The sequence below is a fragment of the Eptesicus fuscus genome, chromosome 4 (assembly GCF_027574615.1).
Source record: "Eptesicus fuscus isolate TK198812 chromosome 4, DD_ASM_mEF_20220401, whole genome shotgun sequence".
Taxonomy (NCBI): domain Eukaryota; kingdom Metazoa; phylum Chordata; class Mammalia; order Chiroptera; family Vespertilionidae; genus Eptesicus; species Eptesicus fuscus.
Genome location: NC_072476.1, coordinates 69,555,477 through 69,570,363, shown reverse-complemented (window position 1 = coordinate 69,570,363; position 14,887 = coordinate 69,555,477). Strand labels below are relative to the sequence as shown.

General features: G+C 35.0%; 1 protein-coding gene across 1 annotated transcript in view; it reads left to right on the top strand.

Moving 5' to 3' along the window:
- The window catches only part of ZFYVE16 (zinc finger FYVE-type containing 16), a 45,371-nt gene that overhangs the window by 17,508 nt on the left and 12,976 nt on the right, over positions 1-14,887 (top strand). Inside the window, exons 4-10 of the mRNA XM_008161984.3 lie at positions 147-243; positions 3,131-3,295; positions 5,276-5,418; positions 7,531-7,912; positions 9,125-9,247; positions 9,975-10,130; positions 10,850-11,074. Coding sequence (XP_008160206.2) covers positions 147-243; positions 3,131-3,295; positions 5,276-5,418; positions 7,531-7,912; positions 9,125-9,247; positions 9,975-10,130; positions 10,850-11,074 — 1,291 coding nt within the window. The remainder of the gene's footprint in view (positions 1-146; positions 244-3,130; positions 3,296-5,275; positions 5,419-7,530; positions 7,913-9,124; positions 9,248-9,974; positions 10,131-10,849; positions 11,075-14,887) is intronic.

Genomic DNA, 14,887 nt, shown 5'->3' with positions numbered 1-14,887 from the left:
AATAACTATATATGAATATAGTGATTCAAAAAATAATATAATCAGAAAAAATGTTTTTTGGTTCATTAGATTTTGGGTCTCCCCTACCTCCAGTAGGTATAAGTATGCATGAAATAGAACCAAATTTGATATTTTATTCTTTATAGGTATTTTGTGGTGTTTGTTGTAATAGGAAGTGTAAACTGCAGTATCTAGAAAAGGAAGCAAGAGTCTGTGTGGTCTGCTATGAAACCATTAGTAAAGGTGAGTAGTAACCTCACATTTTCTTTAAGTAATTGAGTATGACTTAAAACAATTGGATTGTGACAAAGATAAACTTCTTTATTTTCTTAAGGCGAGGACCTAGTGTTGACTTATCTGGCTTAGGTGGGACATCCCAAGGCTTGGTTTCTCTTCTTTTTGTTCCACTGTCACACTTAATGCTACCAGTTTGGAAAGGAAGCATTCAATTTCTGGAGTGGCATTTCATTAACTTTTAACAGGTACCAAGTCCCTAAGTGCTGCATTTCATCTGCCTGTTGTTTTTGCCATCATCATTGTCATCATTATCATCTTAATCTAAACATTTATCGAATACCTACTAATAAATGGTATTTAATCTTATATATTAATAGCACCAGGCAAGATAATAGTTCTTACTCTTTACAACCTAAAATGGGAATAAAAGATAAGATAGTGATATCTATCTAATATCTAAATTTATAGGACTGCCACACTATTTGTATATTTTTGTCTCATATTTTTTTCCCTTCTCAATTTTAGAATTTTGTTTTTATGTGTTTCCTTACTGTTTCTCTGGCTCCCTAGCTAGCTACCATTATGAGCAATAATCTTTGTGGTCTTGAATTCTCACAGTTGTGTGTGTGTGTTGTGTGTTTGGTGTTTTTTTCCTCAAATACGCATTTGTTCTTTTGAGTACTTCTTGGCATTTTCTAAAATTTGTTGACAATTTAACTCCCAGCAAATATTACTTGGGACTTTTTAAAGACCAGGCCTGTGTACTAACTCAGGCAGTGCTTCCTGTTAGCCAGGAGAGTAAATACCTGATAATAATTTGTTTTTCTCTTTTGAATGAAGATAAATTTTTTCAGCAGTTCTCCAAAAAGCTCTGATGTGAGTCTATTAGCTTGAGGTAAGCTGCTTTACTCCCTGCTGTTGACATGTGTTCTGGAAGATTATAATAGAGTATAAATCTTTTTACATTTCTATATTATCACCATTGTTTATTAAGAGGTTAGCTTAAGTGCTTATAGTTGTTCTGTTTTTTCTTACACTGCTTCAGTAGCCTAGAACCGTGGTTGGCAAACTGTGGCTCGAGAGCCACATGTGGCTCCTTGGCCCCTTGAGTGTGGCTCTTCCACAAAATACCACGGCCAGGGCGAGTCTATTTTGAAGAAGTGGCGTTAGAAGTTTAAGTTTAAAAAATTTGGCTCTCAAAAGAAATTTCAATCGTTGTACTATTGATATTTAGCTCTGTTGACTAATGAGTTTGCCGACCACTGGCCTAGAAGACAACTGCTCCTGCTGTTAGCCAGGAAGATTTGAAATATTTGAGTAGATAGGTCAGATTCTTAGGTGGACATTAATACATATTCTGACTGTAAGAATCCAGAAGGGGAGAAGATCAAGAGTCATTAAAGACTCTCAGTAGGTTATTGAGCTCAAACAATGGTTTATCAAAGAAATTCTTTTGAAAACAATTCGTTTACTTAGCTGTCTTTTATTTATTCTGTTTTGATATCTTTATAACGTGTAATTTCATTTATAGTTCTCTTTATCATTATTTTATATACTACAAGAAAACATAATTTGTTTTCATATCACCTTTAGCATTGAAAATGGTAGAAATGATCATTTAAGATAATATTATTAAATAAGAGAAGAAAGATGGCTCACGGGTTGTGAGACACATTTCATGAAGCATAAGAAGAAAAAATAATTTGAATAGAGATATGGACATTGAGGAAGTTGTGCTGAGACTGTTAAGTTTCAAGGCAGCATGCGTGTGAGTGCCATTAGGTTGATTTAGGGTAAGGTGGAAATTATTTTGAAACCCAAAGTAAGATGTTTGGATTTCAGTTGGTTAGTGGAAGCCATTTCATAAGAATGCTATTATTTACTGTCACTTAAGGAAGGCAATTTTAGTAGTGGCAGCATTTATAGCAGGTCAGTTTGGAGATATGCTGAAGGGAGAGCTACCAGTTCTGTTCTGTTATTCAGGTGAAAAATCATTCAGCAATATTCAGGTGCCATTCTATATTCTGGCACTCTAGCTGAGAACAAATAGACTCCCTGTTCTCATGGAGCTTACAAATTTGGGAAAAGTGGACGGACAGTAGGCAAAGAGAATATCAGATGATGATAATATCCTAAATGAAAATAAAAGAGTGTAAGAGGGATAGATAGTAACAGATTGGAAGCAAGAAGCTGTATTTTTTTTATAAGGTGGTCAGAGTAAGTTTTTATGATAATGACATGTGAGCAGAGACTTGAAGGAAGTAAGAGAATAAAGCTAGTAAATATCTATGGGAAGAACATTCTAAGCAGAGAGAACAATAAGAGCAAAGACCCTAAGCTAGGAGAGTGCTTCTTGATTTGTTGAAAATCAAGGAGGCCTAGGTGGCTGGATCATAATGAGCAAGTGAGATTGTAGTGAGAAATGAGGTCAGACAGTAACAGAAGGCAGAGGAGGTCGGGATGTAGGCTGTGTAGGGTCTTGTGAGCCATTGTAAAACTTAAATTATTCACTCCAAGGGTTGGGAAATCATTAAAGGATTTTAAACAGAGTAATGATAAATGATTTATGTCTTAAAAGAATCACTCTGTACTATGTTAGAAATAGACTCTAAGGGTAAAAGGCAAAAATAGTCATATTAAATAACAATAATTTTCTTTAATAGATATCAAACATAAGCTAAGTATAATATTCAAATAACTAATTGGTAGCTTATACTGAAGTGGAGTGCTGCCAACCAAAGGAAGGACATGATCTTTGTCAAGTGCCACTTATTTTTCTTGCTAAGTCATTGATTTCTTACTTCTTACAACTTGAAAAATAGAATATTTATCATATTTACTTTGAAATTTAAAAAAAATCTGAGATTTTAATGTTATTTTCTCCCCGTTATAGCTCAGGCATTTGAAAGGATGATGAGCCCAACTGGTTCTAATCTTAAATCTAATCATTCTGATGAATGTGCCACCATCCAGCCTCTGCAGGAGACCCAGACATCCAGTGTACCTTCTTCACCTACCACCTTACCAATCTCAGCCCTTAAACAGCCAAGTGTTGAAGGTAACTAGAAGAAAATCCTGTGTCTTAGACTAACGATAATTATTAAAATAGAAAATTTCTAGTGTTGACAAGGTCTAGTGAGGAAAGAGAAGCCAGACTAGATATCAGAAGGAATTTAATACAGGAAACTGGTTATACATGTATATTAGAAGACAGAAAGAGCAAAAAGGCTATGCTCAAGTGACTCAGGGATTAGTAACAGCAGGAAACAACCACCAACGCTAGGGCAGAGGGAACAAAAAGTGAGAAGCAGTACTGAGTACAGTACAGAAGTACCAGAAGGTACTTGGTTCTCAGACCTGGGATTCAGGGTTTGGAGTACCATGTGGTTGGTGCTGTGACCTTTGGGGAACACCAACAAGCAAATGGTAGAACCATCAAGGAGACTAATGAGCTTTGTGCTCAGGTGACTGAAGGAGTGTTCTCGGGTTGATGTAAAGGAGTCCTGAAAATCATGGCCATGCAGCTATATCTGGGGGTGACGCTACTTCAAGAATCTTGGCAGGAACTCAAAGGAAAGGATTCCTTCTCTTCTCACCTTCTAATCTCCTACCTGTGCCTACCATTGGTGGAACCTAACTAGGCCCAACTAGCAAGAGCGTCTGGGAGTTGCACTTTGCAGACTTCCAGCATGACATTAGAGAGCTTGGTGGAGAAGGTAGGCTTGGGTTTGAGAAACAATAGGTAAAAACCTGGCATACCTCCACTTCCTTAAAAATCTGTTTTTAAATGTATGTTTTACCAGAATAAAAATGGTTTTAAAATCTTTGGACTCTGTTCTTTTTTACAACCTGTTGTAGGTTAGGATCTTGAGTCAAGTCCATTCACATTTTTAAACATCAACTATTAGTCTGTTGCATGCTATAAAGTGACTTTAACTGTCAGTTAACGGCAAATTCAGATACTTGTGACAATTATTTTGGACTTTAGTTTCTTTCTCACTTAATAGCTATGTTCTATTTATTATTATAACGTAAATAAGGAGATTCAGCATATATAGGAGTGGGCAAAAGTAGGTTTACAGTTGTAAGTGCATGAAACAGAGTTAATTAAAGCTATTGTAATAATCATATCCCATGTGTCTTTTTCCATCTGAACAAATGTATGCTTACATATTATGGTTTTAAAGCTGAATAAATTTGTTTTTAGAAATATTTATGTATTTTCCTATATTGACATCCTGAATTATTAAACTATAAAAGTATTGCAAATATAAGAAAGATACCTTATTTAATTTGTATACTCATAATGCAAAAATTATATATGATTCTAGTTTTTTCAGTGTTACTCTGTATTGTATTTTGGAAACTAGATATATTAATCCTTTTAATCTTCATATTGTTCTAAAATCATCTGGCAAAAATTTTTATAACCTTCTTTTGTAGGTGCTTTATAACAAAATAACAAATATTCATGCTGATATCTAGTTATTTCCTCCAAATATGGGATGAAAATGTTAATAAATATTAATAAAGTTTAATATCTACATTATAAGAATAAAATATATTATGCTTCTCTCATCAAATAAATTAAAAGAAATGACCTCTGATGCACAAGTGATCCTGTTTCATTTTTTAAATTTTTATGCCTCTTTCTGTTCTCCAAGTGTTTTTCTTTGCTTATCTATCATGCTCTGGTATAGTCCATTTTCCTTTCCTGCGCCTTAGTCCCTAAATTTTATTCAGTCTCCACTCCACACTCACAAATTAGTTTTAATAATATAGGCTTTAAATCTGCCTCCTTTGTCTTTAAGAAATAACCTCTCCTGTCCACTCCTTTTCTGAGTACGTGCTTCCCAGGCTCATCCTGCCTTGGTATGAATTAGAAAGACGTCCACTATGGGCAGCTGCACACACGGCCATTTCTCTAGGCTTGATAATAGGTAGCAAAAGCTTTTGAAAACATTTTCTGACCCATTTTTATATTAAATCATTGCAATATTGCCAAGTTAAAATGCTTTGTTTTTGAAACTGAATCTAGGATTATGTTCCAAAGAACAGAAGAGAGTATGGTTTGCAGATGGTATATTGCCCAATGGTGAAGTTGCAGATACAGCAAAATTATCATCTGGAAGTAAAAGATGTTCTGAAGACTTTAGTCCTCTCTTACCAGATCTGCCCTTGGTAAGGAATCTAAAGAATGACTTGTTAATTTAATAAAATTTTATTTTGTAGATAATTCCTTATGTGATTATTAGAGTGTGTTTTTTGAACACTGGGAGCTTCCTAAAATGAGAAATATATGATATAGAGAATATATTTTAGGTTTTACCTTTTCATTGTCAAACTTTTGGTCTCAGTGCCATTTTGTGCTCTTAAAAGTTATTGAGAATTCAAAAGAGCTATAGAGCTATAAGTTTTTTCTACTAATAGTATTTCTATTAATATTAGTTTATTTTAACTAATGAATTTTAAATTTTCTCAATTTTAATATTACTATAATACCTTAAACAATAAAATAAAAAAGCTATAAGTTTTGTGGATTATACTATTGACAATTACTATAGCAATATTAAAATTGAGAAAATTTAAAGTTCATTAGTTAAAATAAACTAATATTGCCCTAACTGGTTTGGCTCAGTAGATAAAGCGTTGGCCTGCAGACCAAAGGGTCCCAGGTTCAATTCCAGCCAAGGGCACTTGCCTGGGTTGCAGGCTCGATCTCCAGTAGGGGGTGTGCAGGAGGCAGCCAATCAATGATTCCCTCTCATCATTGATGTTTCTATCTTTCTCTCCGTCTCCCTTCCTCTCTGAAATCAATAAAAATATATTTTAAAAAATAAACTAATATTAATAGAAATACTATTATGAGAAAAATTTCAAAACAAAAGTTTAATCAGGGATAACATTTTATTATTTTTAATATTTTTTATTGATTTCAGAAAGGATGGGAGAGAGAGAGAGAGATAGAAACATCAATGATGATAGAGAATCACTGATCAGCTGCCTCCTGCATGCACCGCACTGGGGATCGAGCGACCGGGAATCGAACCTTCACCACCTGGTTCATAGGTCGATGCTCAACCACTGAGACATGCTGGCCGGGCAGGGATAACATTATTTTACATTTCAGTTTAATGTCTGACTTAGTAGAAGAAAAATTCTCATAATTGCATATATATTCAGTCTGTTGTGATATGTTGTTTTGGTGAAATTATATGAAGAAAATCCTAGGACCTCACTGACTCCCTGAAAGGGTCTTGGGACCCCAGGAATCCTTGGACCACACCTTAAGAAACACTGTTATAGGGAAATAGAGCTGAGATTTAGGCTAATATTTGTTTAATAATTTTCAAGGACTTAGTAAAATATGTGGTGGTGTATTTATGTTTGCATTTACACAAATGTGCTAGGTGTTAAGTAGAGAAACATAATATAGACTCCTAGTCCACTAAGAATTCTCATTGTAAAGTAGCAAAATGCTCATAGAAGCAAATATTAATACACGAAGTAGGAATGTTTTATTCATTAAACAAATATTTATTGAGTATTTACTCTGTGCCAGTTACCTGGTTTATTTCGGGTATATACATTGGACAAGATGGATATGTATCATGCTCTGTTCAAGTTCACATACCAAATGCTGTTTGTCAGTAAGAGTTCGGGAGCTAGATTTTACAAGTAGCCATTATTATCAAAAATGTTTCTGAGCTAGCACCTACCCTAATCAATATTTTAACAAAATGAACGTTCTAAATAGGTTAGTAAGTATTATTTGAATTCATAAGTGGTATCATTTAATATTGACTCAGGTTTGGCCAGTCTAAAAGAAAGGGCTTTTTAAAACATATTTGAGATGTAGTATATTACTGGTGGTTACTATTGTGGACTATATTTACCATTCTGTTGCCTAACCACTCCCCGCTCTTTTCCCCTTTTCCTCTCGCTTGCTTACCCAAGGTATTTTGGCTGTCATGAGGAGAGCCTTGGGTTAAACTAAGTTGCTCACTGTGTGATATGGTTTAAGATCCTGAAGTTCTCCTTGCTTCCTTTTTCTAATGCCTAAAATTAAAATCATTAGTACCTACCTGCGCATACAGTAAAGCTAAACCTTATGCTCCTGAATTTGAAGAAGCCAAATGGTACTGTTTCTTAGGAAATTTGGCTTCTGAAGAATTTCTGAGCCCATTTCGGTTTTATTTATTCTTATTAAAACGGTATGTTTGGCTATAGAGATGAACATTTCACAGATGAACAGAGCCTATAAACTGATTTTTTTAATTACATATTTTACAGACGGTAAACACAGTGGATCACGCCTATTCTGCTACAGTGGAAAAACCAAACAATGAGATAGGAGATATTACAAGAAATGAGATAATTCAGAGTCCTATTTCTGAGGTTTCATCTGTGGAAAAACTGCCCATAAGCACAGGAACTGAGGGGTTACCTACTTCTGGATCTTTTACACGAGATGATGATGTTTTTGCAGGAACTGAGGAACCATCTAGTCCAACAGCTGGTGTTTTAGTGAACAGCAATTTACCTGTTGCTAATACTTCAGATTATAGGTTACTATGTGGTATTGACAAGAATGTGGGCAATAAGATTAGTCTTCTACCTAGTGATGAGGACAGCTTGCCCCCTCTTCTGGTTGCATCTGAAGAAAAGGAATTAGGTAGGAATAGCAGTTATTTAAATTTAAAAGTTTTTTTTTTTTTTTAAATAATGTACTGATGAATTTTGTCTGTGTTGTATGAAATGCATTTTTTTAAACTTGGACAATTTGAAACATGTATTATGTCTTGGTAACTTTAGTTTACAAAAAGTCTTATTATATATAAAAACAAATTCTAAAAAGATTTGAACTTTTGAGATGAAGATGATTCATTTATAATATCTGACTTCCTAACTTAGAGTGAGACAAAAGGCCAATACAACAGGAAACTCATAGACTTTTAGCTCTGAAAATATTTCTATTGTATTAGAGTTTTGCTTACATATCACTTTTTTTTTTTAAAGGAGAGTGGTGCCTGAAGAAAAGAGTATTGGATTAGATGACAAAACTAAGAATTTTAGTTTGTCATTGGCTACTTAATATGTATATGACTTGAAGCATGGTATATAATCTCTTTGGGCCTCAGTTTCTTTCTAAAAGAAGAGAACCTAGATCTATAAGGTCCTTTCCAAATTGGAGATCCTGTGGTTAGCTCCTACCTCATAGTAGTTACCTAGGATAGTTGCATTATACTGCATCCTGCAACATGAAGTGATTATGCTCTGTGCATAGCAATGTAGGGGAATGGAGCTTAGACCTCTTTATGTCAGTAGGTGCTATTTCATAAACCTGGCTATAGTGGCAAAAATACCTTCAAGCCCTGTTATTTGCAAGCCATGGATATTTTTCTATTGATTGTTAAGATTTTTATTTTTTTTATTTTTTTTTTGCCACTTGTCGCTGGCATAGGCCATATGTCAGCAAGCAGCATGTACAACTTAGGTCTAGATTACTTTCCCAGCATTGTACCAGGGTAAGTTTCAGAATTTATAATTGGAGTGGCTGGCAGACTAGAATCCACTTTACAAAAATGTTTGTTTTAAAATTTTAAAGGTGCTAAAATTATATAAATATGCTGTTTAATCAACATTTTTGTGTATACACAACATATCAGGATTTATATGTATTACAGTATTAATTCTTTACATACATAGAAAAGTAAAAATAAGTATATAACAATTGTCTAGGATACTGATTGATGTTATGGAACATGTTTGTTTTTGTTTAAGTTTGCTCAAGCCATTGGTAGATTTATAAATCTGTTGTTTTTTCACTGCAAGCATATTTAACAGGATGTCATATTTATTCTAATTATATGTTATTTTCATTTAGTGCCTGTAGTAGAAGAACACCCATCTCATGAGCAGATCATTTTGCTTCTTGAAGACAAAGCTTTTCACCCTGTTACATTTGTCCTAAATGCTAATCTACTCGTGAATGTTAAGTTAGTATTTTGTAAGTAATGATTCATCTTTCTTTGCCTAATTGGTAAGCAGGATTTTTGAATTAATTACATCTTTAGGTTCGATATAGACTGGCAATCATGGAAAATAAGCAGCACTGGATATTGGGTTTTTTAGTCAAATATGAATATAAATAAATTTTGCAAATTTATATTCAGTGGGACTTAAAATACAAGCTTACAGATTTTTACTAGTGTCCCTCAGTAAGTCCTATGTTAAGGCTTATAGCTGAGCTGTATTTTGTTGTTCATGATACAATTAAATACATTTCATTCATTTAGCTTTTAGCGAAATTGAAATTGAAATTTGGTAATTGAGGTAAGCAAGAATCCTGATTTAGTAGCAATAAAGACAGTTTAAAGTCAATTACTTGTGATCTAATTAAAAGTAAGAAAGTAAATAATCTTCAGTAATAAATAATCCTCAGTTCTCAACAATGCATCTCTTAGCTTTTCATTCTCTTTGAAACTAACCTAATTCTTACCCAGTACATTTAATCATATTAGTGCATCTTTTATTTTAGTGTTATTTATTAATTGACTCCATCAGATAATCTTTTTTCTTTTCTACATTAATCTTATGCAATTCAAAGTTTTTGTGAGGAGAACTCTGGAAAAATAAGGAATTTGAAAATTGTGCTTCATGCAAAAGACAATTATATTTAGTTTTTTTGGTTAATAGAAGTGGAAATTGATAGTTGTATGCTTTTATCACTTAAGATTCCTCAGACAAATATTGGTACTTCTCAACCAATGGATTACATGGCTTGGGACAGGCAGAAATTATTATTCTATTGTTATGTTTGCCAAATGAAGATACTGTTCCTAAGGACATCTTCAGACTATTTATCTCCATATATAAGGATGCTCTAAAAGGTATATAGCTTTTTATTTTGAACTGTTTATTTTTGTTTTCATTTAATTTTTTTGTTTGTTTAAAGTATTACAAATAGTAGTACACATGTCTCCTTTTTCCTCCATTGACCTCCCCCTGGCCTCTCCCACCCCCCAGCACATGCCCTCATCCCCCTAGTGTCTGTGTCCATTGGTTATGCTTATATGCATGCATACAAGTTCTTAGATTAGGGGATGGACAAATTAATTAAAGGCATTTATGCTTTTGGTTATGCTAACTGTACTAAAGATTCATTTGTGAAGAGATTATTGCTTTTTTTAGTTCTTAATCATCATTTTCAGTCTCCTTAAAGCTAGCATTTTATCTGATTAGTGTCTTTACACAGATTTGAAAAAATTTTTTAAGTAAAATATATTTCCCTTCTTTATTTTATTTATTGCCTTCTTTCTTTTTTATGTGTCTATATGTTTTTCTTACTGTTTGTATAAGATTGGGGGGACATTTTGATTTTACTTGACCATGCAAAAAGGAGAAAATTTTTTAAATAGCTTATGGTTATTCCTACCTCCAGGAATAACTGAGCTTTGTGCACACAAGGTATTGAATAGATGCTTGTTCTAGAGTGGAAATAAAAAAAATTCTACATTGCCTTTATATAAGCAAGTTTATATGGGGACATTCAAATTCAGAAAGTCTCTTTAAACAACTTAAAATCTTTTTTAAATGATTTTATTTCTAGGAAAATACATAGAAAACTTGGACAATATTACCTTTACTGAGAGTTTTCTCGGTAGCAAGGACCATGGAGGATTCCTATTTATTACACCCACTTTTCAGAAACTTGATGATCTCCCCTTACCAAGTAATCCTTTTCTTTGTGGAATTCTTATCCAGAAGCTAGAGATTCCCTGGGCAAAGGTTTTCCCTATGCGTTTAATGCTGAGATTGGGTGCAGAATATAAAGGTAAGTTTTAGAATATTAAGTTAAATTTCATAGGTTCAAATAGACTAATGTAAAACAAGAATTCAGGAGTATCATTAAAATCAAATTTTTAATGGATTAATGGAACCACTTCTGTTTCACTGTACTTTTAAAATTCCAAAACAACCCTCCTCTACTACCAAATTAGTCTACAAAACCTTGATATGTCATGAAGTTTCTAGATGTTCATAATTATTATATAAACTTACCTTAAAATATATTTTTTAAATTTTAGAACAAACCCACAAAAACTTGAAGTTTTCTTAAAAGCATGTGCTGTAGAGAGTTCATTTTATGTTGCCTACGTGTTAAGAAGACAAATTATTGCCCCCCTCCATTTGTGTACATTAGAGAGTCAAACTTAAAGGATTTTTGGATTATCAGTGCTACTGCTTTCAGTTACTGACTATAATCAAGAGTTGACTATTTTTAGAGAAGGAAATACTTAAAAATAGTGGCTCCCATCTTTGTTAAGCATGAGGTTCCTTTTTCTTATTTTTATAGTCCTGACATTTAGCTTATTATCTAAAAGTGATATAGACTGTATCATTTATGTATAATACTAGTATATGTATATGTGCATATTTGAGTGTGAGTTTGTGTGTATCTTTACATATCTACCCTTGATACAATTGGAGACTCTAAAGAGGTTTATATGTATGGTTATATCTAAGTTGAAATTATTTCTAGTGTTAAACTTAAAATATATATATATATATATATATATATATAAATATATATATATATTTGAGAGAGAGGGAAAAGGGAGGAAGGAGGAAGGAAGGAAGCAAAGGAAGGAAGATAGATCTGAGAGAGAAACATAGATTGGTTTTCTCTGACCGAGGAGCGAACCCACAACCTAGGTATGTACCCTGACCCAGAAACAAACCTGAGAACTTTTGGTGCATGGGATAACAGTCCATCCAACTGAGCCACACTGGCCAGGGCTCTTTCTCCTTTTTTTTTAAAAAAAGAAATTGTTTATTTATTGCATGTGAAGTACATCTAATGAAATTTTATACATTTCATTCTAATATAATTTAATAGGTATTTTTGGAGGAAAATTAAATGTAGGAAGATTATAAAGTGACCTTTACTATTTCAAAATGGGCAAATTCAGTGAGAGAGAGATTCACTAAATTCCTCTATTTGGCAAATTTTTATTAAACTGTGATTTTTGGGAGGGAGTCCTTATCATTTAGGATTTAAGTATGTGATGCTATTAAATTGTATAAAAAGTAACAAAATTTAACTTTTATCTCAGGTTTTGTGCTGTGTAAACTGAAGAACTTAAAAATTTTCATTCTGAGCCAAGTGTTACAGCCATTCAACCTAATATTTTGTCTCTTATATTAATATTTGAATGCTATTTTTATGGAACGTTAGATTAGTATACTTGTACTAGCTAATTTCAAGTAATTATGTAACATAATCTGTAAGTTGGGCCTATATCACTTCTAGATACCAAGTCTGTTTTCACACACTGAAAGGAAAATCATGGGGCAAATGAGGGACTTCTAAAAAGATACACAGGGATCTGAGCTGCAAAGCTATGGTAGCTATTTAGTAGTGATGAGGGCATATCAGCAGTTATACATAGAAGTTAACTAGACTCAGCTATTTTTTCTGAGTTCTTTATGTTCTGCTGGGTTTTGGATAGACTAGCATTGTGGTGTTATTGGTGCCCATGCCTCTTTAGGAATGAACTTGGAAGTGTGGTGTGTGTGTGTTTATATTGTTATAGAGTGTAAATATTTCTCTTTTCCGCATCCAGCGTGGCTAGAGAGCGGTCCAGTTCCTGAGTAGGGGCAGCTGGGGATTGAGAAAATGAAAGAAAGAGACAGACACAGAGATAGGAGGAAAAAGCTGGGGCCGGGTGGGACCACTGTCCTCTGACAGGGACAGGAACAGTGACCCTGAGCCAATATAGCATGTTTATTTTATACAGCAAAAAACAGGAAGTTTTACTAAAAGTCAAGACAAAGGAGATTATGTGGATTCCTGGTGCTTGGCTGGATTTAAATAACAAAACCCACCCGCTGGCACCTGGGCTGAAGGTCAAGCTGACAACAGTCCTGCCTCTGGCAGAGCATGTTTCCAGGACGTGGCTTTGCCAATGCCACTGGATTCAGCTGACAGTAATTAAAGAAATGCCCATGTGCTCTCTACAATAGAGATAATGTACATATGTAAAAATTAATGACAGAAGTTGAGTCCCATGATTAAAAACTGAAAATAACTGTCTGAACTTAGTAATTTTCAAATGGGGAGTATCTATGCTTTTATGTTGAGATCATTTGGTTAAAATATCATTAACCTTTTGCACTCGGATGTCGAGTGTGACTTGACATGGTTAGCATCAGTAGCAGCTCGTATGTTGAATTGTATTGAATATATCAATAATTTGAAATATAAAAAAATCCAAATAAGTTTGTATGAAAAGAAACTCCAGTTTTTTATTCTACTGCCGCGCTTTGTAAAATCTGGGGTATTTCAAAAATTAAATCCCGAGTAGAATAAAGGAATCGAGAAAAAAGCAAGCAAGTGCAAAGGGTTAAATGTTGGATTAGATGATTTGTGAGGTCCCTTTGAAACTGACAGGATGTCATTCTAACTCAGAACCTTTGAAAATAGTTTTAAATAAAATTACCTCTATCAAATTACAAGGATGCTCCTGATTCGTAAGAGATAAGTAAAAAGTCAGCATTTACCTTAATGTCGCTTACCACTATGTCTTATGTTTTTTCTAGTCAACATCCCCTGTCCTCCAAATAACTTATCCTTTTAACCCTTTGCACTTGCTTGCTTTTTTCTCGACTCCTTTATTCTAATGCTAACCGTGTCGAGTCACACTCAACATCTGAGTGCAAAAGGTTAAACACCACAAAACACGTAATAGCAAAGATGTGAGTTCCCCTGACTTAAGTTTTGAAAATAGATAATGTCAGGTGTGTTGTCTTAGGATTTTAAGAACTTATCCTACCTAATAATAGACAAATATGCAAATTGACCGTACCTTCGCTATGCCCACGATTGGCCAGGAGGCGCGGCAGGGTGGGACCTGGGGTGGCCGGGGTGGCTGATTGGGCCGGCGGGATGCTGAGCTTGCGTCGCCAGCGGCGGCGTGAGCTCAGTGTCTGCGCCATGGCTTTGCTGTGGCACAGAAGGGGCCTCTGGGGCAGCGAGCCCACGTCCTGCTGCGGACCATCAAAAGTGGGGAGCGAAAGTGGACACCAGTGGACAGACAGACAGCTCCCCCGCGATCCAAAGCGAAAGAGGGGGAGCTGGCTGTCTGTCCACTCCGGCACCAGGCCTTTCAAAAAGCCTCCGCCACGCCAGAGGCTTTTGAAAGGCCTGGTGCACCAGCAGACAGCCAGCCAGCTCCCCTGCGATCAAAAGCAGAGAGCTGTGTGTCCGCTCCAGCACCAGCGGACCCCCTGCCATCAAAAGCGGGGAGCAGGCTGCTAGCAGTGTCCACGGAGCGTGCTAGGCTTTGCGGGGCAGTGGATATGGCCTGGATGGCAGGTTAGGCCTAGGGGACCCTACATGTGCATGATTTAATCATGCACTGGGCCTCTAGTATTTGTATAATAGGTATTAGAGAGGTTTGCTCCTTACCTAAGCTGAAGGTTAAAAATGTACCTGCTTTTTATCATCATAGAAATAGTCTTACCTTCCTTTCCTTCCAGAGGTCCTGCTACATTGCCAGCAAGTTGCCTTTTTCTTTCTGGTGTGCAGTATTTACAGTGCCCTAAAGAAAGAGGGAAGTTGTTAGGGACGGGCTCCGTGTCCCTT